Source organism: Triturus cristatus, chromosome 1_2 (assembly GCF_964204655.1).
Source record: "Triturus cristatus chromosome 1_2, aTriCri1.1, whole genome shotgun sequence".
NCBI classification, from domain to species: domain Eukaryota; kingdom Metazoa; phylum Chordata; class Amphibia; order Caudata; family Salamandridae; genus Triturus; species Triturus cristatus.
This window is the reverse complement of record NC_140580.1, coordinates 442,695,321-442,721,219: the sequence shown is the minus strand read 5'-3', so window position 1 is coordinate 442,721,219 and position 25,899 is coordinate 442,695,321. Positions and strand designations below refer to the sequence as shown.

The 25,899-nt window shown below is 47.8% G+C and overlaps 1 protein-coding gene across 5 annotated transcripts in view; it reads right to left on the bottom strand.

Moving 5' to 3' along the window:
* The window catches only part of MYOF (myoferlin), a 591,005-nt gene that overhangs the window by 87,956 nt on the left and 477,150 nt on the right, over nt 1-25,899 (bottom strand). For all 5 annotated transcript variants that reach the window (XM_085606131.1, XM_085606127.1, XM_085606128.1 and 2 more), the window contains one exon: nt 656-754. In XM_085606131.1, coding sequence (XP_085462257.1) covers nt 656-754 — 99 coding nt within the window. The remainder of the gene's footprint in view (nt 1-655; nt 755-25,899) is intronic.

Genomic DNA, 25,899 nt, shown 5'->3' with positions numbered 1-25,899 from the left:
GAATCCACATTGCCAGAGAGGATTTCCATTAATTGTTCGATGAAGGGGAGGTTGTCCCCAGGGGGGTGATAGAATGTGTGTAGTTTGCACACCAGGTGATTGTGACTAGAGATGTTGAGAGAAAGGTATTTGCATGTTGATGGTGTAGAGGACTCCGAGGGAGACCGTGAGCGTGCTCCGTGGTATATAAGCTAGGCCACCTCCAAGCTTCTAAGCTCGGTCTAGACAAATTATGTCATGGGTAGAGGGCACTAGGAGGTCTAGGATAGGAGTGGACAAGGGATTGAGCCAAGTTTCAGTGAGGATGATGATGTTTATCTCATTGTGTTTACCTTGATGCAACACATCCAAATAGCCCTGTTTGGTAAGAAGTTTCAGTGAGGCACAAAGAACACTGTTTCCTATGATTATCACAAACCCAATCAAGCCATTTCATCTTCCAGACCCGCTACTCATAAAATAGCCAGTAAATTTACAACTTAGCCAAGTCTAGGTCCCCTATTCGGGTTAAGTGACAAACTGCAACAGGTTGAACGGGAGCAATCTAAACCTGGTAGAAAACATCTGAGAAAATGTCAAACTCTATTTTGTTCTCGTTTGGCCACATCACCAATAATCTACTTTTCATGATCAACTTTGCTCTTCTAAATATTACCTTTATTGTGTCATATCCTTTCTGAAGATACTGTCCACATTTCTCATGGTCTCCAGTTGAAGCATAATATTTACTCCACCAGTCCACAATTTCTTCTTCCTACAACAAAGTACATACATCCTTAGCACAGTACCATTGAAATGAAACAGTTCATCCGAAGAGGCTTAGCAAAGATTTATGAAGTAGGATAAGCGAAAACAGCGATTCATCTAAGCAGTTACACTAAAATATGGACAATAATCTGGTAGTGGGACAAGCCAACAAAACCTAGTTAGGCTTTCCAATGGTTTTTCTACCTTAAAATGGTTTCAATGCATTCAAAAGAACATTCAAATTTTCAAGTGTCACTAAAAACATTGGCAAGGCAGTGAGCTTTTACTGATGCTAAAATCCTTCAGCCTGAACTTTCACATGTTCATTACAGGTTGCCGGAGCTGAATGCAGGCATTCCAACTCAGGAGAAGGCAGTGGGGCAAGATGCTTCAGGGGTGTTTTAAATCCATGCTGACCTCCATTGTTGCCATGCAGATTTCCACTCGGCCTCTTCCATCTCCTGCTGTCACACTCTAGCAGTTTGACCTGCATCAATGCATGCCGCAAGGTGTAGGTTCTGCTCAAACGCACGTCACTGTAACTGACCAAGGCAACATGCGAGGGGGAAAGAACACATGAGGCTCATAGGACTGGCCAGGCTGCCTCTCCTCTTTCCTGCAGCGTCAGGTGTTATGTACAGGAAGGGTGAGCTGAAGCAGCACACCCCACCACCTAAACTTCGATCCGTCAGTGTGCCACAACTAGTGCTGTGGGTGGGGCAATTGCAATCATGGTCCTGCCACAAGCATAGTCTAAAAGCATTAGTCAACTACCGCTATGCTGAAGCTAACTGTCCTTCATTAGGGGTATTCGTCCTAGGACCCCTAACTTCGGTGGTAGGAAATCATCTAATGATAGCGCCCACTGCATTGTGGCATTTCTTTCTTAATCACAAAGCTGTCTTCAGAAAGAATTCTCTTTTGTACAAACTATAACATCTTTATTTTATTTTTTTAAGTCCGGGTGAACCAGGCAGGCGTCTACGAATTCCCATTAACAGCAGACAGATAGATAGGTCCAAGGCCAATGTATTTAGGATACTTGTAAAATATATTTTTTTTAAATAATTTAATCAAGTAAAAGTTAAATCTTATTTACATGATAATTGGATGTGGTCATGTCAGGGCGCATACTACAGGTATTTTAGCTAACATTTAAAGACCAAATGAGCAACAAATTAAAATCTAGAGGCTAGATGGCAAATTGTGCCAGTAAAACCAATTCCACCCAGGCGCTGCCTTCAGAACCTTATTACATCTTATAAGAATATAATATTTTGTTAGTTCTGCCCTGCACTGTGGTGTTTTGCCATAGCCTCAATTATTTTGTACCTGTTCCACACGGCCAGTCTAGATGAATCACTCCTAAATGGCCACGGATGCCTGTGGCACAATGCATTTCAGAGTAAAAGTTCAGTCTGTTGTAACATTATTTCATTTCAACGTTAACTACAAAATACACGAAGCAAACTGCTTAAGGATACCAACATTCAATGTATAAAATGTTTACAATATTTAAGGTTTAACCCAGTGATGTTTGACCTAACTCAAGGGCATTCTGGAACACAAGAAGAAGCTCAATGGCCCAGCCTGCTAGAGGCAGCAAACCCTCGCTGTGTAAGACCTTCAGAGCGTGCAGGCGGTGTTGGCCAAAGGACCTGCCGTATAGTCGGGCTCTGCACCAAACACCCGCTGTGTGGATCTTCCGCCACATTCAGCAGGGGTTGACTGAAGGGTCTGGCCTCTGCTGTGTGGGGCCAAAAACTCTGCAGCAAGAGTTGGCTGCACCCCAGCCACCTCCTGATGGCCCTTCGCCATGTGTGGTGGGGGTTGGCTGCAGGGCCTGATCTATTAGTGATTTCCTTTTTTTCAAAGATGTTTAAGAGTTTGCGGATCCCAGAATTAGATTTAAGTCACTAAGATGCCTAACCAGGAACTACCAACCCAGAGCAAGCTTGAGAGCAGATACCACCAACACAGGGCAAACTTTGTGAACGCATGCAGTATCTGCAGTTCTGGTCCACGAGTCCCACAATAGGTTAGAGCAGGAGCCCGATGGGATTAGATTTAAAAACAATCTTTGATACACTGAGCTATGCAAAAACGGGTTCATGGAACGCTTCTTAATTTCTAAAAATGTAACTTCTTCATGCCCAAACAGAGACACTTAGAAATGCTAATTTATTAAAAGCTACCAAAACTGAAACACCAAACCAAGGCACTTTGAGAAAAGTTCTCCCTTTATGCTACATTTGGTTAAATTTCATTCAACCAGTTTTTCCTTTGTTGTGAAGCAAATAATCCTATTGAAATTAAAACAGGAAATTGCATTTTTAGATCCCCCCTCATTTGGCTCCCACTTGATGCATCTGCTCATCACTTGCCATAAAGAACCCAAACTTGATGTACTTTTTTAAAAGAGAATTTCAATTCAGATTCGTCAAAAGACCCCAAAATTATTAGCACAACAAATAATGGCTTTAGGTTTAAAACATTTTTATTGAGACAAAACAAAACATGGGGGAGGGGGATAGGAGGTTAGGGTTACATACAATACAATAAAAGAAAAAGGTGCAACTCAGGAGCGTTGGCGAAGGGTAGTTCGGTGGTCCAGAGGAAAAGCACAGTAAATGAAAGGCAAAAAATGCAATCTGTTGAACCCCTGCGTGCAGATCCAACACCCCAAATCTGAGCAATGAAAGCCATTAGCAACTCAACAAAGCACAATCCAACCCCCCCCATCCCCCATCCCCCCAGTAAAGGAAAAAGGAAAGAAACAATACCCCAACTCCCCCGTCCAGTGGCTCCGCACTAGGTTTATCCGCCCCAAAAAGCCCGCACCCCCCCCCCCCCCCCCCCCAAGGATCCCGTCTCACATTTAGTCTAGTCCGCCGGGATCACCGGTGGCGTCAGCCTAAGAAGCCTAAGATACCTCGGGCAGGTGAGCTCCCGGAATTCGGTGGACAGCAGCGCTAGGAAGGGTTGCCACAGCTCTTCAAATTGGTCTATCTCCCCCGCCACCGTAAGCGACAACTTCTCCATTCCCAGCACATGCCAGAGCCTATGCAACCAACCCGCAATGGAGGGAACAGTGGTGGTGCGCCAGTGGATAAGGATGTTCTGGACCGCAGACCCCAGCGCAATCGCGATCTGCCTACCCCTGCGGGACTTCAGTGGGTACATTAGGTCATTGGGGAGGCCCAGCAAGACATACGCCGGAAAGCGCGGCAGCTCTATCTCAAAGTGCTTATCCACCTCGTCCAAAACTTCCTTCCAGTAAGCGGTCAGCACGGGGCAATCCCAAAGAATGTGTGAGAGGGTACCCTCCTGCCCGCAGCCCCGCCAGCACCCCTTGTCAGTGTGTCTATGCATTTCATACAGTCTCTCCGGGGTGTAGTACCAATAAGTGGACACCTTAGTAAAGGTCTCCGTAAGGCCCGTATGATATGCAGAGTGCCGCGCCCGATACGCAATTTTGTCCCATTCCTTGTGGCCAAGTGTCCTACCCAATTCTCTGTGCCAGCGCTCCCTCCCTGGATTATAATAGTGAAACGGCGGGGGTTGTAGGTACTTGTACAAATCGGTAATTAGCTTAGCATCGGAGGTCCGGGTAACCAACCACCTCTCATACGGTGTAATTTGACGAGCAGCGGCGTCACGCACCTGGGGCTGGAGGGCCCAATGCCGAACCTGCATGTAGCGCAATCTGTCCAGCTCCGTCAGGCCGAATTCCCGCCGAAGTTGCTGAAAAGGAATCACGCCCTCCGGTCCATAGATCTGGAAGAGCACCCTGCAGCCCGCATGCACCCAATGGGAAAAAGCTCCCGGCTCCATCCCCGGGGAGAAGTCCGGGTTACCTACTATGGGTGTGAACGGCGAAGGGAAGGTGGTAAGGCCCCGAACCTCGCAGACTGCATCCCACACCCTCAAGGGGACCCGCGTAACAAAAGAGGCGTAAAGGTTAGGGGGGCGATGCGCGCGGCGCAAGAATGGAACCTCTTGTAAGGTGCGGCCCGCCACTGCCTGGTCTTGAAAAAGCCAGTGCTTGTCGGACTCCCACCTGCTCCACTCCACCAGATATCGCAGCTGCGCCGCCTGAAAGTACTTACGGAGGTCCGGGATACCGAGACCCCCTGCCTCCGGAGCAAGCGTGGAGAGGACCCTCTTCATCCGCGACTTGCGGCCCTGCCAGACAAAGCGGGAGACGTCAGCCTGCGTTTGTCGTATCCAGCCCACCGGGGGCTGGAGAGGTAGGGCCCGAAAAAGATACAGTATCTGGGGCAACACCGTCATCTTAACCGCCGCGATTCGCCCCAGCCAGGACAGTAGGCCCTTGCTCCAGCGGCCAAGCTCCTCCATGATCTTCCTGCTGAGGGAGGTATAATTGGCCGCAACCATCTCCGGTAATGTGGGTGCCAGCAGAATCCCCAGGTATGGCACCGTGGACGAGGACCACTGCATGGGGAAGAGTCGCTGAAGGTCCCTCCTGGTATCCGCAGCCAGGGACCCATCTAACGCCACCGACTTGCTCATATTCATTTTGAAGCCGGCCACACGTGCAAAGGTGTCCAGTTCCTGGATGCAAGCAGGTAGCGACCTCCTAGGGTCGTCCAAGGTCAACAGGGCATCGTCCGCATAAAGGCTAACCGTGTGGACATACTGGCCCATCTGGACCCCAATAGCATCCGGGTTGTTGCGAATCCTCTGAGCAAACGGCTCCATGTAGAGGGCAAACAGAAGCGGCGAGAGGGGGCAGCCCTGCCTCGTGCCGCGTTCGATAGCAAATCCACCGGAGCTACACCCATTGACCCGCACCGACGCTGAAGGATGCTTATAACAGTTGAATACCATGGTGCGGAACTTATCACCGATTCCCAGTTTCCTGAGAACCAGCTCGAGATACGGCCAATGAACTCTGTCGAAGGCCTTCTCCGCATCAACTGACAGCAGCATCCGCTCCCCCGGGATCCGCGAGGCCTTCTCCAGAACATGCGTCACCCGCTTGGTATTGTCAACCGTCTGTCTGCCGGGTACAAAGCCAGCCTGGTCCGCCTCCACCAGTCGGGGGAGGTGCGGGCCCAGCCTGGACGCTAGAATCCCCGTATACAACTTGAGGTCGACATTTAAAAGCGAAATGGGTCGATACGAACCGCAGAGGGCCCGGTCTTTCCCAGGTTTCGGGATTACCGAGACCGTCGCACTCAGGAGATCCGGTGGGATGGCTCCCGGTTCGGAGAAGGAATTAAATAGCCGAGCAAGGACAGGGGCCACAGCCGTGCAAAAAGTCTTATAAAACAGAGCCGTGTACCCGTCTGGGCCCGGGGCCTTACCATGCTTCAGCCGCGCTATAGCGGAAATCACTTCCTCAACATGGATATCCCGCTCCAGATGGTCCGCCTGAGCAGGAGCCAGCACCGGAAGGGCCACTGACTCCAAATAGTCTTCAGCATCCCGCGGCGAGGAGGGCTCCTCAGCATACAGCGCCTCGTAGAAGCTGCGGAAGGAGTCCGCTACCTCTGCGTCCCCAGAAACGACCACCCCGTCCGTACCCACCAGTTCCTTCACGACGCTACGCTGCTGCGTGACCCGGAGCCGGTGTGCCAGGAGCTTACCACATTTGTCCCCCCCAGTGTAGAAGGCATGCTTCAAGCGCAAGGCGGCATACTCCGCCCTATCAAGATCCAGTGCCGACAGGAGTTTCCTCGCAGCCTTCAACTGCCTCCACACCCTTGGAGCCCCCGTGCGGCGGTGGACCTGCTCAAGCTCCCGGACCTGAACGGTCAGCTCGTCCCTTTTCCGTTGCCGCTCCCTATTTTCGGCTGAGGAGATGGAAATAAATTCCCCCCGGAGGACTGCCTTCAATGCCGCCCACTGTGTCGCTTGTGAAGTGTCGGTGTTGCTATTGTGAGTGAAGTAATCCTGTATGACCTCCCCAATGCGTTCCACTACAGACTTTTTGTGTAAAAGGATATCTCGAAGGCGCCACACCCCCCTAGAGGGAGAGGCCGCCGGCCACTTGAAAACGCCGGCAACTGGTGCATGGTCAGACAGGGTCAGGACCCCAATGTCCGCCGCTGTGGCGGCGGCGCGCATCGGTCCACTCACCAGAAGATAGTCCAGCCGTGAGTAGGTGCGGTGTGCGTGTGAAAAGTAAGAGTAGTCCCGATCAGTGGGGTGCATGGAGCGCCAAAGGTCGTGTAAGTCCATTTCCGCAATCCGGGCCTTCACAGCCTGGGACAGTTCCCCCGTCTGCGGGGAGCGCTGCGCCGACCTGTCCATCACGGAATCGAAGACAATATTAAGGTCTCCCCCCAAGATGACATGGCGGTCGGGAGAAGCAGTGACGTCCACCAACACGGAGTCCAAGAAACGCTCTTGGTGGTCATTTGGGCTATAAACGGAGCAGACCGTGAACGCTATGCCTCCTAAGCGCATGCGATACACAAGAAGCCTCCCCTTCTGTTCAGCATACTTATACAAAACCTCCCCCCTAAAGGAGCTCGCTAGAAGAATGGCTACCCCCGCAGTCTTGTTCGCTGCAGAGGAGAAGAACTGGGTGGGGAACCTAGCAGAGCGCAGCCTATGGCAATCCCAGGACAATAAGTGGGTCTCCTGCAAGAGGCAAATGTCCGCCTGCGTCCCCTCCAGCAAAGATAAGATCGCTCTGCGCTTCACAGGGTTATTCAGACCCTTAACATTAAGGGTCACTACCTTTAGGGCCGACATTCCTCCCGGGGATCAGGAACGCTGTGCAATGGGCAAGGGATCAGCGGGTGGGGCGCGCGGGGCAGTTGCGCGGGACAAGCCAAAACAGACCAAGCGTGGGCACGGACGACATCGGACGGGACTTCCCCAACCCCAGAACAACCCCTACACCCACCCAAAACGCAACCATGGCAACTAGCCAAATGCAAACTTAAGCACCCCATTGTCCCAGGCAAGCCCCAAAACGGGCAAGTCCGTAGAAAAAAGCAAAGTGGACGTTCAGCCACTCACCTCCATCCGCTCCCTCCCGACCCCCCCCGCCCCATACCCAGCATTAAAGAAGCTGAGAGCATCTCCCCCCGGAGTGAGTGTTAGGCCGTCATGGCCACGCCGGTGGAGCCGGCCGAGTCCCTGGCCGCCGCCCTCAAAGCGTCGGCCATGTTCGCCCTGATAGTAGGGGAATCAGGACGCCCTGCGCTGGCCGCCGAGTGTCTCCTCGTCGACCTCCGCCGGCTCCGTCTCTGAGCGCCTCCACGACGGTGTAGCTCCTTCCTCCTCCGCCGCCGTAAGCCCCAGGACCCCACAAATGTCCTGCAAGGAGCGTAGCTGATGCAACACCCCATTCCACCGGAAGATCAGGCGGAAGGGATGTCCCCAAGAGTACGGCGTCTCATGTTCGCGCAGAAAGTCAGTGGCAATCCTGAAGGACCTGCGTTTCTGCAGCGTGATGGCGGATCGGTCCTGATAAAGCACTACAGGCTGCTCCCGGAAAGTCAGAGGCTGTTTCCTGCGGGCCTCAGTCATGATGCGTTCCTTCAGCGGGAAGTCGGGCAGGAAAGCCAAAATGTCCGATGGGGGTGCCGATGACTGGCGCTGCCGGCCAACCCTGTGTGCCCTATCAATGCGAAGAGGGAAGTCTGCAGCTTCCCCCAGGATCTCCCAGAATAGGTCTTGCAGATAGCCCACCAAGTCGGTCCCTTCGTCCGTGGACGGCACACCACGCACTCGGATGTTGTTCCTCCGTGACCTGTTCTCAAGGTCCTCAGAGTGGGCCTGGAGCTCAACACACTGCTCCCGGAGGCGGAGAACGTCCTGTTGAAGATGGACCAGCTCCTCGTCCCGGCGATGGGCCGCCGTCTCCACCGTCTCAACTCGCTCGCCAAGGCCCTCCACGTCCCTACGCACTTCCCGGACCTTGCTGGCCACTTCCCGCTTCAGCGTCTGGAAGTCCTCTTTGAGGGAGCTAAACAGTTCTTCCATAAAGGACCTCGTGACCGGTGGCTCCCCCCCGTCACATCCGCCGAGGCCCGGGAAGACCCCGGCGAGGGCTGTGTTCTGTCCCGTAGTTGCTGGGCCCTGCCAAGCATGTCCAGCAGGGTGCGGTCCCCCTTCCTCGAACCGCCTCTTCCAGTCATCGCAAACGCTGCAGTCGATGAGTGGGCACAGGTCCAGCCGCCTCAGAAATGCCCAGCCGCTGGCAAGCGCTCGACGTGGGGATCCCCCTGCAAGCAGAGTCGCTGCGTCACAGGCGACAAGATGGCGGTTCAGTCCGGGCACCGCCAGCCGCAGGCGCCCATCCGAGACAGCAATTGAAAGCTATAGTAGGGGGCTCCTCCTCAGCACGTCCCTCAGAGAGTTAGCCCGGCAGCGGTGGCGGGCACATACATCCGCCAGCAAGGGCTCCAGTGGAGGCCAACAACACCGATCCCTCGGGGACAAAATGGCGGCAGGGCGGGGCAGGGCAGAACGGCCAGGCCCGGCGACACCACCGGGGCCCCCTAGGAACACAGCAATCTGAGAAGTTCCACAGCCGGTTTCACTCTGTCACACACAAGGGCCCAGATGGTCCGACCCCAACAGTGAGTCCGCCGTACTTCGGCCAAGGGACCGGGGCCCACACAGTGCGGGGAGTCGCCGACACAAGTCTGAGGGCCAAAGCGCACGTCCAAAGTCCTCCGCGCCGACGGGTCCCAGCCCGCAAAGCTCCTTTATCCTCCGTCGAGCGACGGGTCAGACTTCCTCCAGATCATCAGCTTTCCGCACCAGGCCCAGCCGAGGCGCCCGGACAGCACTCCGATTCGCTCTGCCTCCCAGGCTCTCCGCCGCTCCTCGAACTTTGATCGGACATTTGGGGTACTTTCCCCGAGGCGATCAGGGCCAAAGCGACATCAACGTGCGCGCCAGGTGCTCCGCCGCACTCCTCTCACACGCTGAGCATCAGCGGGGGGAGAAAAGCGTAAGAAAAGGGCTCGAGCTTAGTCGGGCCGGAGGAGCTGCGGGAGGAAGCGTCCGCTCACCCCGCCATCTTGGCCACGCCCCCAAATAATGGCTTTAAAGGAAAGTCTGGCCTGACCAGAACTACACAGAGTTCATATATATAAAAATCTCTTGATATATCTCAACTGGATTTATTCGTCCATGTCAAAAAGACGACGGCACTCTGGGGCCGATAGAGTGGGAGCATAAAAACATGGCCATACGTGTTTCCGCAAGATGTCTTCTACATGACCGCATTAAATGCAGATCCGGTTTCCTTATAAAAAAAGTATGCAATGGGAATAAAGTAGTCACCATTTTCTGTAGGAATCATTGAGCATACAATACACGGATGACAAAACTAGTTGGCAGCACTCAAAGTATAAAGCATTTGGTCACCATAATTACTTTTCAATAATTTATCAGCTTTATCTTAGTTATACCAAAGAACTAGTACCATATTTTCAAAATTCATCAGTGTCTGCTTCATTTTGGATCACCTTTTCTAAAAACATTAGCACAAAAAACATATACAGTAGCCGACCACCAGTTCTCCGCCAGAACTGCTAATAATCAGGACCTTTCTGGGCATGTATACAATTTGACAACAATTCAAGACAATGAGGTACTTATTCAAATGTGAAATGTGCAACCCCATTTCCCTGGTACACGATAAACTGCCAAACGTCTGTTTATAAAAGGGACATGTGTATCATTCTTAAAGTCTTCTTTTGAAGCACTTTTGTTATACTTGCATTCATATTAGGGAATAATGTCTCGAATATAATATTCAAATACTGTTGCCAGGTGGCATACATATTGGTAAACCACAACCTCAATTTCAGATTCTATAATATGATCCTTTTAATTATGATTAACATATGAATAATCAAACAATAATCCAGAGCGAGGAAGTACCTGTACAAAGTGTTAAATGAAGACATTTTCCAGCTCTCTCAGTTATTAAAGTTTGATTTTAATAACACTCATCACTGAACAACAATAATTCACATTCAACATAATGTGGTTTGAATCCTAATTCAAAGTGATATGTGTGTCAATATTCATCTCCGTTTATTTATTCAAAATGGCGTATATATGGATTCTTCTACTACCAGGTCTCTGAACTATTCAATTATCGACATGCATTTAAATCCTTTTCTCAAAATTGGCATTTGCATCATTACTTCAGAGTTGCAATTCGTATCATTTTGTTGGGGCCATATCTAAAAGTGCACGTGTTTCATTATCAACAGTTATTCTCAATTCATACTACAAACTGCCATGTGCAAAGATACTCCCCCTTTGGGGGTGATAGAGAGCCCAGTCGTAAGTTGGCCTCCCAACTGTGAGGCTCAGCTGACCTGAGCCACTGACCCAGCTTTTATCTTGAGTACACAGGGGCATTGGGACACAAAAAAACCTGGCGGTGCATTCCTGACACCCTGCTGCTTTGGGGACCAAGTTTCCTCCTGGATTGGCCCAGAAAAGACCCTTTTGCAGTGTTGGGTTGCTAGGCCTGGGCGCATGGCCGCACTGCTGACTCTGGGCCATTGAGTGGAGTCAGGGCGCTATGGTGAGAGATGGAAAAATTGCCAACTTTAGGCCGTTGTGGCTGTGGAGCCGCAATCTGGATGGGCCAGCGTGGATTGCTCTGAGGTCTGTTTGCGGTTGCCTCCCCACCACCGCACAGTGCAGTGAATCCTTGCCGCTGGGGGTGGCCAGCAGGACAACCGAGCCAGAGGCTGCTGATTGGGGGCGTGCGGCTACAGTTAGGTCCGGGAGCAGCATTAGCGGCGTGGCAGAGGTCCTGGGCGATCCTCTCAGCTCCGGGGCATGGAGGCATGGACCCTTGTCACCTGCCATTGAAGAGATCCTTGGGTAATGCTTTGGTGAAGCGGGTGGCCTGCCGGCCTTACAAGACACTGCTGTGCAGGCAACCGCATTGTAAACTGGAGCCAGCCAGCAAAGTGAGGCAGCACGTCGGGAGTAAGAGACGCTCCTTGGCTGCAAATGAAATGCCCTGAGGTGGCAGAGGCCCAAATATAGACAAACAAATTGGAGTTGCAGTGCTGCATTAACAGATCATGCAAACCAGGACCGGCCCACTGACAGAGCACTACTAGGTGTGGCAGTGGTGGTTGGTGGGGGCCCCGGTTTCATCTCCCTACAGCTGCCGGCCCATAGGAACCCCATACACAAGTCCTCTCTGCACAATTAGGGGTGGGCGGAATTTGCGAAAGCGACTTTCGCAAATTATCGCGAAAATGTTTAAAATATCCGCAAACACGCGGAAATATCGCGAAGATGCGGAAGTTGTTTTCCCGCCCGTTCGCGGTATTTTCTGCGTGTTCGCGGCTCGCCAACTTACCCATGCGGTTGCTTGCGGGCGCGGCCATCTTGTTTTCACTCTTCTCGCGGTGCATGATCGCGAAAAGAAAGACGTGATCGCGCGACGCATGACGTTACTGCGGGCGCGAACTGTGGCGAGACAGCGCAAATGGCTACCAACAATCCAACATCTCGTGGAGAACGTGACCGGATCGGGAAAACTTGTCGGCGAACGCGGGGATTCAGGTACGGCGATCGCGCGCGCGCGAGAATGTATTATTTTACAGCGCGAGCAAGAACCAAATTATCGCTAAGCTGCGGAATGCGGAAATTGACATTGTCGCGCTCTCCGCGGAACGCGAAAATGTCAAATTATCGCAATTTCCACGAGCGGAACGGAAATTTAGCCCAGGCCTATGCACAATGATGTTACTGGCAGAATTGGCATGTTCTCTGACCCCCATGGCATCTGTTGTCATCCCCAGGCTAAACCCCACACGTTGGCACTGCAGGTGTTAAGAGTGTGTGGCACCTTGGGGCCCATTCGGTGCCCAGGAAAATTTACACCACCGATGTGAGGAGCCTTGGCCTGCTCGTGCCCCCCAAGGAAGTCAGGGTGACGTGGGGCTGTGTGCGTGGGAAGGTGGCTACTCATAGGGTCTTGCAGTTGCAGCTCCAACACACATGCATGCAGGCTCTGCTGAATGGAGGTTGTGTTGAGAGGAAGCAACAGTGGTCTACTCATGCACCCTGCAGACTCAATTGAGGAGAGGCAGGACCTTGGTGGGCACTGGGGCCTAGAAGCTGATCGCAATAGTCATTGGCTTGGCAAAAGCAGACACTGCCTTCACTGCTATGCTGAATGGAAGATGGGCAAAGTGGATGCAAAGCAAGCAAAACTTTCTTTTGAGAACAGATGACAGACCCACATAATGGAACCCCCAGCTAAAGATACCCTGCAAGGTCAGGGAGGCAAGACTGCCCTGGCACCCAAACCAGATATCGGAGCCATGTTCCTGGACTTGAAACAAAGTCTCACAGCCATAGATATGAAAATGGACCTGCTAGCAGACAGGTTGGACCGCCTTAAAGAAAAAGTGGGCAAGCATGATGACCAGATTGATCAGCTTGAATGTTGCACCTCCGATGTGGAGGATGGACAGGTCATGGATAAAGAAAAGCAATTGCACATGGAGAAACTGGGGTGGCATGGTGAGCAAAAGAAAGATGGATTTAACCCAGATCTCTTGACTGGGGGGTGAATGTTTTGATTTGTTCTGCATTCTGTCCATCAATTGTGTCTCTTTTGCTTCCTCGCCCTAAGTGCACCAGGTATGCCCAGACGTGGGTCCCGGGCTCACTGTGCCACTGGATTCAAGCTATCCTGGCTGAGGAGGGGTGAAACCCCGAAACCGGTCCTAGGATGCTTGTTTCCGGTCCAGGGAGGACCTGGCTTGGCAGTTCGGGCTGGACTGTTACCATGAGGCACACATTGAAGACGGATTTGCATATAACCAGGTCCAAACTGGGGTGACATGGTGAGCAAAAGAAAGATGGATTTAACCCAAATCTCTTAACTGGGGTGAATGTTTTGATTTGTTCTTCATTACGTCAATCCGTGTATCTAAAGAAAAAGAGGGCAAGCATGATGACCGGATTGATCAGCTTGAATGTTCCACCTCCGATGTGGATGAAGGACAGACTATGGATAAAGAAAAGCAATTGCGCATGGCGAAAGTACTAGCGGTGAAACTTAATAAAAATGAAGATCTAGGAGAGCGCTCGAGAAGGAACAACCTTCGGAATCCAAGAGTGCCTGAGGCAATAGCCATGAGCAGGATGGAGGATTATGTTTAGGGCATGCTTCCATCGCTCTTTGAGGAGGTGCTTTCTGCTATGCTTTACATGGAGGGAGCCCACAGGGCCCTTGGTCAGAAGCTCCCACCGGAGACACCAGCCTGGCTTATAATAGCTTGCTTTGTTAAATGTAGTGACCGCAATGTGAACTTGCGCCTGGCGAGAGAGACGACAGCTACAATACTAGGGAATGAAGTGTCCATATATCCAGACTTCACAATGGCAGTACAGGCCGGCAGAAGAGTCTTCCTGCCAGTTGAGCGTGCCCTCCAGTGCACAGATGCTAAATACTCTTTAATGTACGCTGCTAAGCTATGGATACTACACCAGGGGAAGACCCACTTCTTCATTGAACCTAAGACTGCATCCTAGGTCTCCAGGTAAATCCAGGCAAAGACAGATGACTCCTTCCCGGCTACTCATGGAGCTGGCGTGGAGCATCTCAGTTACAATGAGTAGCTCTGAAACACCTTTGCTAGATGCAACCGGTCGGAGGCTCGGGATCTGGTCTTGCCCTGTCTATGGCTTTTTCCAATTAAGTTGTGCTGATTGTTTATCATCTGCAGTACGAACAGGAGACACACATTTATAATTTGACCTCCTCACCATGAGGATTGTCGTAAGGGGGAGAAAACTTGGGCAAGTGGTGTAGGAAGCTGGCTCTGTATATACTATACCATAGTAAGGTATAGTGTGCACAGAGTCCAGTGGATCCCCAAAGGCTTACAGAGGTAAAAGTAGATAAAAACTTTCACTATTTGTGGTAGTGTGAGCGAGCATTAAGCCTTTATCAGAGGGAAGCATATATTGTACACACTCAGGCATGAAAATATATCAAACACTCAAAGACTGAACTGAGAGCAATTGTTAGTATCCAAAATATTTATTTGTTTCATTTTATTTATAGAACCAAACAGGACTTGGTACAGGTAACTAGGACTGTACTTCTCAAGACAGATTGTTAAAAACCAAGATGGATGAAGAATTAATTTTGTACAGGTTTGTAAAAATATACAAATACAGTAGTAATTACTTTATATTACTTTCAGGATTACTTTTTCAACTTGGTGTGATATGCCTAGATTTCACACTGGGTCGTTTCCTGGATAAAAGGTAAGTTAGTCAGTTTTTCTCAAAACACAGTTTTAGATCTTCATAGATGTTTCAGCTCCACACTTAGAACTTTTTCCACAGAAAGAGTGTCAATGCAGTCCTACAGGCAAAAATCAGGTTATCGGTTTAAAAGGTGAGTAATCGGTCTTGGGAGTTGATTTTCTGGGGTTAGAACCAGGGTTTCCCCCAGGGTCAAGGATGCACCGTAAGAACACCCTCAGCGACACTAGGGCGGCCGGGTGCAGTGTGCTGAGGCCCAATGTTATTTTTAACAGGGGATGGGGGCCTCCGGTTGGGGAGCAAAGCTCCTAGGGTTTAGCTCAGGGCAAAGAGGGATCCAATTTAGCACACAAGGTGCACCCACAGCATCACAGGGGCACCGGGTGCAGGGTGCTGATTTGGCATCGAGGCCATGTTTTCAAAGGGAGTTGCAGGTTTTTGCTGCAGGCTCGGTCCAGGAAATATTTCAGGAGGAATTAACAGCTTGGCAGGTAAGTTGGGGGGCTCAGGGACATAGGTGCACCCCTGGTCCTCTTCTCCATGGTGCAGGGTATCTGCATGCAAGGGTGCCTTTTGAGGTCGGATTTTACCTTACCGGGCCCATTCGCAGTTTGGGGGGGGGGGGTGTCTGTGCAGAGGCTGCAGAAGACGTCGGGGAGTTCTGCAGGGGTCAACCCACGGTGGACTCAAACTCTGGAGTGATGTGGGACCTCGCTGGGACTGTTGGGCCACTCTGACTCAGGCCGTAGGCGGCATGTGTAGTGGTGGTTCCAGGCATCAGGTTTCTTTGTCTTCAGCAGGCTCAGAGTCTTGCTTTGGAGATTCTTTTGAACAGAGCTGCTGTTCACAGGATATCCGTCTTTGTTAAAGGCAATTAGTCCTCCCAGGGGTTCAGAGGTCGCTGGCTGCAGGCAAGGCAACATTTGGCACAGGACCTCTGGAAACTGCAGACGGGCCAGTAGGGCTGGGGCCAAGTCAGCTCTTCTATGCAGTCTCCTCTGCTGCACATCTTCTTTCGTCCTTCTTCATAGGTTGCAGGAATCTGCCTTCTGGGTTCAGGGCTGTCCCCTAAATACTGTATTTAGGGGGCTTTTTAGGGGTCTCGAGGTCAGTAGCCAATGGGCTACTGATCTTAAGGTACCTACACCCTTGGTGTGCTCACCCCACGTGGGGGAGTGGGCTCAATCCTTAACACTGATTGAAGAGTGCCTGCCATTTGCATGATGGTGGGCACTGCCTCCCCCACCTGAGGGGTGGGGTTGGTAGAGGTGAGCACACCTTCTGGGCTTGTTTACTTTTTCCCACCTGTGCTCCCGCCAAAAGGGGGTGAGACATGAAGGAGCCCTGCTCCTGATAGCAGGAGAGGCTGGAGGTTGCTTTACAAAGGCGGCAAGGCCTTTGAAGCTCCCTTGCCACAAATGGCTCTTCCTAACCTGGGAGAGGTGTGACCACCTCCACACAGGAAGGGCTTTGTTTCTGGGTCCATAGAGCAAAGGCTCCCACCGCAGGGGTCTAGAAACAGGTCTTGTGGTAGCAGGCTGGTGTTTACCATACACCATCAGAGGCTGGTAGTTTTTCAGGGGGCATCTACAAGATGCCCTTTGAGTGCATGGTATAATAAAACCCCCACTGGCATCAGTGTGGGTTTAAAATGCTGAGAAGATTGCTACCTAACTTCCCAGAATTCAGTAAAGCCATTATGGTGCTCTCGAGCTCATAATGACAAACTCCCACACCATATACTCTTTATGGCTTCACTGCACTTACAATGTCTAAGAAAGAAATTAGACACTGTAAGGGTACAGTGCTCATACAACTGTACCCTCACCAGTTGTATAGTGCACCCAGGTAGAGGGGTCTCTTACCTGAGTTGCATGTCAACTCTTCACTTTTCTTTGCACCAAAACACGCAGCCTGCAATGGGGGGGGGGGAGGGGTGTGTGTGTGTGTGTATATATATTATATACATATATATATATATTGGTGTGATCAAGGCCTCCGTGTTGAGGCCGAAACGCGTCATGGTGGTACGAGGTGCACAAATTAAATAAAAATTACACCCTGCACTTTATTTCATTGGGTCTGTGGTCGTCTTTCCTCGTGGATGGGAATTTGAAGACGAAGTTGTCTGTATATTACCTACTGGCGGTCGCCAGTAGGTAGTTATAGTTAGGACCACGTTTCCATAGGAAATCCGCAACATTCTATTTTGAATAACTTTGGCGCCGGTCGACGAATCCTCGCGAATTTTTCAAAATAGGTGGGGCGCTACGCTCCGCTCCTACCCTGAAAGTCTCGGGGGGATTCGTCAAGCGGGGGCTGAGATAAAAGGGGGGTCCCAAAACGCGTTTTTCCCATGCATTTTTCCATAGGACCTTTAGACAGGGCTACAGCCCGAACGGCTGAACAGAATTACTAGAAATTTGGCAGAGAGGTAGTCCTCAGGTCAAGGAAGTGCCTTTTGTAGGTTTGGTGTAAATCTGTTCAGTAGATTCTGAGAAAATAGCCTTTAAATCAATATATATATCTGAGCCAGCTTACGGTGCGCTTACGGTACGCTTACCGTACGCGTACGGTGGCGTGCGCGAGCGCGATTCTAGATCCTAGTAAACATTCGAATCGGCCGAAACCAGGAAGCGGCGGCCGCCATTTTCTCTCTCGCACTGACAGTGATGTTTAAAATATAAAGCCCAAAAACATGTAAAGGGGCTGTTTAGACAGCTCCCACACACATAGCCATGTTGAGGTAGTCCCCAAAGATCCCCCAAGGGCAAAAACGGAATTTTTATTTTTTCGCTAATTTCGCCGATTACGCTTACCGTACGCGTACGGTAAAAAATCATATAAAAAAAAAAATTATCCACACTCTCCCCACCCCGTGTGCAATTGGTGGCCGAAGGCCACCAATAGTGCATGGATTATTACAGCTGAGAAAAACTATAATATTTAAAAAAAAAATAATAAAAAAAAAAAAAATTATCCACACTCTCTCCTCCCCGTGTGCAAATGGTGCCCGAAGGGCACCATTTGTGCATGGCTTATAAAAATTACGAAAAATTAAAATATTACCTTTCAAAACGAAGTGCATCATATGTCCTCCATGTGCGCACGGTGCGCGAAGCGCATCGTGCGTACATGGCCCATCTAGCGTAACGTGGGCACGCGGTGCGCATAGCGCACCGCGTGCCCACCGTGCGTGCACGGCACTAACTGCGTAAAGTGGGCGCGCGGTGCGCGAAGCGCACCGCGTGCTTACTGTGCGCGCACGGTGCGCGAAGCGTGCTTACCGTGCGCGCACGGAACGAACTACGTTAAGTGGGCGCGCACGCCATAAATGGCGTAAAGTAACTTAGCATTTAAAAAACCGTACAAATTCACTGAAAAAACCATAGGTTTCACACACGTTATAGTTAGGAATTAGCATTTAAAAAACCTTGCTAATTCACTGAAAAAACCATAGGTTTCACACATGTTATAGTTAGCTGGACATTTTACTGATAAAAAACCAATGAAATTCCCCCGTTATAGTTACTGTAGGCAACTATAACTCACGCGACCGTAATCCTCTGCTGATTACATATGTGTCTTTATGAAAAAAAAATATTTGTAATATATGTATAGCTAAAATTTAATGGAAGAAGACATGGGCAAATAAGTGTCTAAATACAGTATTAGCATCAGCAGAGGATTACGGTCGCGTGAGTTATAGTTGCCTACAGTAACTATAACGGGGGAATGTCTTTGTTTTTTTATCAGTAAAATGTCCAGCTAACTATAACATGTGTGAAACCTATGGTTTTTTCAGTGAATGTATATATATATATATATATATATATATATATATATATATATATATATATTTCCAACAAACTGCCCTCAGCATCGAGAGGTCACTCTGCCATCCGGCTTTGATATGCAGGCAGCCTTTCACAAACATTATTCTTTCCTTATTTTTGCCGACGCGTTTCAAGGCTAAAAGCCTCTTCTTCTGGGCATGCAATACAGCACATTAGAAGCTCGCATTTTTTCATTCCTGACTTTATTTGTTTCCATGACCCCCACTGGGCGTGAGCTTAGTGCAAAGTCCATAGAGCATTATGGGGCATGGAGTCACAAATGCGAGTTTAATTTTTCACTTTAGTAAGTTCCAATGTGGTGTTTAAAATAAAGCATCTTTTTTCCTTTAGTAGGTAATGTTCGTGAGGTAGGCTCATTGCGCATTTGAATGTTGCACTTTTAAGGTCCCAAACAGTTCAGAACCAGCTTCTCCCAGCCAGCAAGAAATTCCTACCCCAGCTGGTGACGGTGCTCCTCTCCACGGCCGGGCCGGCCGTGTGTAAGTATTTCCAACAAACTGCCCTCAGCATCGAGAGGTCACTCAGCAACACTCTGCCATGCGGCTTTGATATGCAGGCAGCCTTTCACAAACATTATTCTTTCCTTATTTTTGCCGACGCGTTTCAAGGCTAAAAGCCTCTTCTTCTGGGCATGCAATACAGCACATTAGAAGCTCGCATTTTTTCATTCACTGACTTTATTTGTTTCCATGACCCCCACTGGGCGTGAGCTTAGTGCAAAGTCCATAGAGCATTATGGGGCATGGAGTCACAAATGCGAGTTTAATTTTTCACTTTAGTAAGTTCCAACATTCAAATGCGCAATGAGCCTACCTCACGAACATTACCTACTAAAGGAAAAAGATGCTTTATTTTAAACACCACATTGGAACTTACTAAAGTGAAAAATTAAACTCGCATTTGTGACTCCATGCCCCATAATGCTCTATGGACTTTGCACTAAGCTCACGGTCAGGAGCAGCTAGCTGACCCCACAGGGAAGGTGGGAGGGGCCATGGCAGCACAGAAGACCATGCATGGCAAGCGGGAGGGTTAGTGGCAGCACAATGGCTATGATGGGCAAGAAGGAGGGTGCAGGGGCATGCACAAAGGACCATGGAGGATAGAAGGGAGGGTCAGGACCTGGGCACAGACAAGAGAGTTCAGGGGAAGGGGCCTCACAACAGACCGCGCGAGGCAGGCAGGAGGAGCAGTTGCAGCACAACAGACCAGGGAGGGCAGAAGGGTGTGGCAGTAAAATGGACCATGGAGGACAGTAGGAAGGGGATAGGGGCATGGCATGTGGACAGGCAGGGTGGAGGTGGCAGGGACAGGTTACAGTCATCTGACAATGCTAGGCAGGTGGAAGGGGAGTGGCAGCTCAACAGAACACTCAGAGTAGATAGGAGTGGCAGGTCCATGGAACATGGTGGTCAAAAAGGATGGAGCAGGGGCATGCACAAAGACATCGGAGGGCAGGGGGAAGGAGAATAGGGGCAGCAAGCAAAGCACAGAGGCTAAGCAGGAGGTCAATGATGGGCCATAGAATTGGGCAATGGAGGGCAGGATGAGTGGACTGGTACATCATGCTAAATGCAGGGCAGTGGCAGCACATCAGACCATGCATGGCAGGAGGGAGGAGGCTAGTCCATGGATTCAGGCAACAGAGGATAGGGAGGAGGTGGATGGGGCAGCAAGCTAACTGTTCATAGAAGGTGGGTATTAGGAACTTTATTGTTTTTGAAATGTGTGTGTGCGAACTACTTAAAACATGAACAAGTATGCAGCATAATCTCACTTTTATTCAGGAAGAAGAGGACGTTTGGGACTGTGACTCCGGGCTCACTTGGCAGAAACATCCCCTGACCCTCCACCCCCCATCGCAAAATGTAATGCCCGTGAAAAGGGTAGGTGGACGCAGTGTTATATAGAACATAGTCCTGAGAGCACGATTGAAAATGAAAACTAGATATAGTATATGGTATAAACTATGCACCAAAAAGTGTGATACAAGATGAACCGTGGCGTGAAATATAATATGCAATACATTGTGCGCAATGACAGATTCATTGGAGAGCGCGAGATAGCACAGGCACTAGCGCTTGCTATGTGATATGCGCCTTGGAGTGTAATATGCACAGGGCAGTGTTGTGTAACCTAAATAGTCTCTAAAGTTGTAATATAAAATATGTGCTGGGTAGTGTAACATTGCATATGCACTGTGACAAAGATATGGATCCCAGATTGTAATATGTATGGCATAGCGCTGTGCTTTATAACATAGGCATCGAGGAAGGCACGTTAGATGGGGCAATATAACCCGTGCGAAGGCAAGTGTGGCATGACATATTAACGGGTTGGTGTTACAGTGCACATGGGCTAGAGAGTGTCATAGCATACGCACTAGCTGGTGGAATACAACACAGAGGTGTGGCACTCGGCGGGCACTGGTGGGTCTAACACAGCATTGGGCTCAGCCAGGAGCACGCTGTGACTCTCAAGTGAGGTTTGTCTCCTTTCCAGAGTAAAATAAAAAGTATTACACATCCGGCGGTGGATGTGTGTTTTATTAACCGTGAGGGGGTTTCTTGCATAGTTTGGTCGAATTTTTGTCGAATCCCCTTTGAATGGCTTGGTGTGCATGTGTATTAAATGTGCCCGTCAATAGCTACCCATGTTTGTATAAATAAACGACAAGGGTGTCTACTTGGAGAGTACCCACCAGCGGGGGCGCCGGGATTAGGCACGGTAGGGTGTCAGACATGTCAGAGCTTCACTAGCGGTGTGAATACATTCTACGTGGATTCATTGTATGCATAGTCGCCTTTTAATGAATATCACGCAAATCGTCATGGTGATAGGTACATACGGTTTGTCCAGCATGTCCTAGGCGTTTCTATAAATATATTTTTTTAAAACGTGGTGTGCGTGCTGGCTCCTCCAAAAATTCATCCTCAGATGTATGAGGAGATGCAGGTGATGCCTGCTGCCCTGAAGCCATTTTTAGTAGAAAAAAGTTAGAGCTAAGTGTAAACTTAGTCTAAAAAATCTTCTTCTCTGCAAAGAGATGCTCCTCCAAGGAAGGTCAAAGAAGAATGATTGAATTGGGTGGAGTCTTTAAATAGTTAGAACAGGAAGTGTAATGAACCGATCAAATCTCTTTTTTTGCAGGTCACATAAGATCTGCGCACCTTGCGCTTACGCAGCACGCACCCAGAGCGAATCCTCGAAATTGAATTAAAAAGAAATATAGGATTAGATGTAAAAATATATTACTTTTAAGACTAGTTTAGAGTTTGTCTTCAATTAATATTCAAATGAAATACATATATATGTTTTTTTAAATGTTAAATATTTCGCGGGATCTGCGCACCTACCGCGTCATAGACGCAGATGACGCATCGCGGAAGCGCGTAAACGTCGCGTAACGTACATCGAATGTGTCGCGTATAGGCTGGGAGTCGCGAACTAAACACGTACCCAACGCATACCATGCGCGGATGCTATCGCGTAGGGATCGAGAACGGTGCGCATAGGGTGCGCGGATACAAAAACATGGAAAAAATATATAAAATAAAGTTTTGAAAACAGTTAAAAAAATATTTTTAAAAATATAAAAAACTATGTTTGTAAAACCCAATAAAAACAAATATTTTTTAATTTTGAAAAGATTTAAATGAAAAAATAGGTTAAAAATATAGTGTTAAAAAGAATTTCAAAAAAACAATTAATGAAAATGACACTGAATTTGAAAAATATAGAAATCCAATGAAAATCATTAAACATGATATCTTTAGAGACAAGTTATAGATGGGAATTAGCATTTAAAAAACCTTTGAAATTCACTGAAAAAACCATAGGTTTCATGCACGTTATAGTTAGGAATTGGCATTTAAAAAACCTTTGAATTTCACTGAAAAAACCATAGGTTTCAGGGGCGTTATAGTTAGCTGGACATTTTCCTCGTACAAAACCATAGAAATTCCCCCGTTATAGTTAGTTCAGCTAACTATAACTCGCGCCCCCGCAATGCACTGCTGATGACGTCACATATTACATCACTCATGACATGGTCAGTGACATCACTGATGACATCTGAAATGACATCACTGATGACATCACTGATGACATCATCCAGTGAATGTGGTTTAGTATTCAATTTAAATATGTATTATATATATATATATATATATATATATATCAATCTGTATTGAAGATTGAGTGGATATATAACTGTATGGATGGAGGATATAGTAGCTGTCTGTTTAAGTGAGTAATTAAAAGTGTCTCACTTAATACATGGTTTAGTAACTAAACTATGTGAATGTGTGCAGCACTGTCTGTTGTATAACATGCTGCATCAGTTGGTCACTAACTATATGAGTGTGTATATTAGTTATTGATTAGTTGGGTGAGTATTTGTATGGGACACTGAGTTTGTGTGTGGTTGGATGGGATGTGTGTAACGCTATGCATAGATGTGTGAATGGTTGATTGACTAGGTGTATAGGTTTAAGAGTGCATGTGGAAACAGTTGTTTGGGTGACTGAGGATATTTATTTGTGTGTTGGTGAGCGAATATATGTTTTAGTTGTACATCTTCAACAAAGTAAAAAAATAAAAGGCATTGTATGTGAGAGTTGGTGTATATAAATAAGTATTTGTAAGAGTCCGTGATTGTGAGAGTAACTATATGAATGAGTGTATAATTGTAATGGTGATTTTTTAACATATTAACTATGTGTTACCATGTGTTTGAATAAATGAGGCATTGTTGGATAATTGTGTAAGTGAGTAAATGTAAGTGTGAATACATTTTTTCATGAGTGAGTAGGATGACTGCATAACCGACTAAGATGACTGCTGATGTGTCAATGTCTATATATGTGTATAAGTGCATTTTATAGTGTTCTGTTAATTAGTGACTGCATGTATAAATGATTGTTGAATGGGTAGTTTGTGTGTAGACTTAGGAATCAGTGAGTGGGTATGTAGTAACTGGTATTGGTGTGTCAATGTTTTCAAATATGGTACTCTGTATTTTACAGTGAGTGATGAAAGGTTATACTAGTGTATGATGAGGTGTATCAGATTGTCACGTGGATGATGTCATCAGTGATGTCATTTGAGATATCAGTGATGTCACTGACCATGTCATGAATGATGCAATATGTGACATCAGCAGTGCATTGCGGGCGCGCGAGTTATAGTTACCAGAACTAACTATAATGGAGGAATTTCTATGGTTTTGTATGAGTGAAATGGCCAGCTAACTATAACACCCCTGAATTTCTAAGGTTTTATAAATGCTAATTTCTAACTATAACGTCTCTGAAACCTATGTTTTTCTCCAGTGAATTTCATAGGTTTTTTAAAAGCTCATTTTTAAGTGTAATAGTAGTTCTACCTATTTTTTGTACTGATTTTCTACAGTTTAACTGTTTATTTATAAATATTTTATTCATTAAATAACATTTTGAAATATTGATTAATTTTCTTGTTTTCATTTTAATATATTTATATTATTTTCTTAAATAAAATTAATTCCACATCACGGTGGGTGCACGCATTCTAGCTGCCATTTTAGAAAAGTCGTGAAGGATCCGCGTACTGTGTGTGACGGCTGCGTGTTTTTCAGTTACATCATATACATTTAATATTACGTGATGTGCGCGATTGGTATGCCACCAGTCCGCGACTCCTGCTCCTGCATATTCACGAAACTTGCGCATTACGGTAGGAGGTGCTTGCGCGGTTGCGGGTCCCGCAATATGTCATATACGTGCTGGGGCGGCTAGGTGAACGACTCTTGCAAAAAAAAAATATGTTCCAAAATGATATGTATGTTTCTTTAATATATAGATTAGGGCAAAAGATTAGCTAAGATATTCATAAAAATAATATATTTGTACTTATAATAAAGTCGGGTGCGTGCATCGTGAGTGCAGAGAACCAGGTCAGCAGAGCTGCTGTAGAGCCAGAGAAACCAGGTCAGCAGAGCTGTTCTAGAGCCTAAGAAGCAGGTCAGCAGAGCTGCTCTAGAACCAGAGACCCAGGTCACTGACTGACTGACACTGACTGACTGACAGACAGACACACACAGACAGACAGACAGACAGACAGACACAGTCAGTCTGTGTGTGTGTGTGTGTGTCTGTCAGTCTGTGTGTGTGTGTCAGACAGACACACACACACAGAGACACAGATACTCTGCTACACACACTCTGCTACCTGCTCTCTACTACTCATCCTCTGCGCTCTACTACTCATCCTCTGCTCTCTACTACTCACCCTCTACACCTCTACCTCTCTACCTGCACACATATATAAATATATATGTATATATATATATATATATATGTATATATATATATATATACATACATACATACATACATACATATATATATATACACACACATACATATATAAACATATATATAATCTGATTATCTATATAAATACAAATATAAATGCATGCATGCATATACTTATACATATATGCATGCAAATGCATGTTATGTACATGAAAGTTTGAAAAACACTAATAAAAGCAAAGCTAAAAAGCCACCTAATTACAAACAGAATTGCTTTATCTTAAACGAGGGCGAGACCTATTGCATTTTCAGTGCTTGTTTACTTTGGTTCCATCAAGAAGGCATTCAGATGAGTCACACATTTGCCATAAATTCTGAATGGTAGCACTCTAGCGGCTCATTAGATCACTGTAGTAAAGCTACTGCTCACCAGGGAAGTCTGCTGCTGGTATTGAAAGTGCATGTTTCAGCCTGCATGTCAGAATTGTTTTTAATGGAATAGGATTTGAGAAGTCACTCAAAATGTGCCCTAAGTTTTCTTTCTGCAGCACTAATCATACTTTCTATGGCAAAATGAACCCCCTAATTTTGTTCCTTTTTAAATTAAATGTGTTAAGAGTTACCACTTTATTCCAATCAAGATGGCTTCAGGTGCGACATATGTTTGTCATAAGTAGGACTGTTAGCGGTCTAGTTGTTCTTTGGAACACTCTGGGAAGCTGCAGTAGAACACAAAG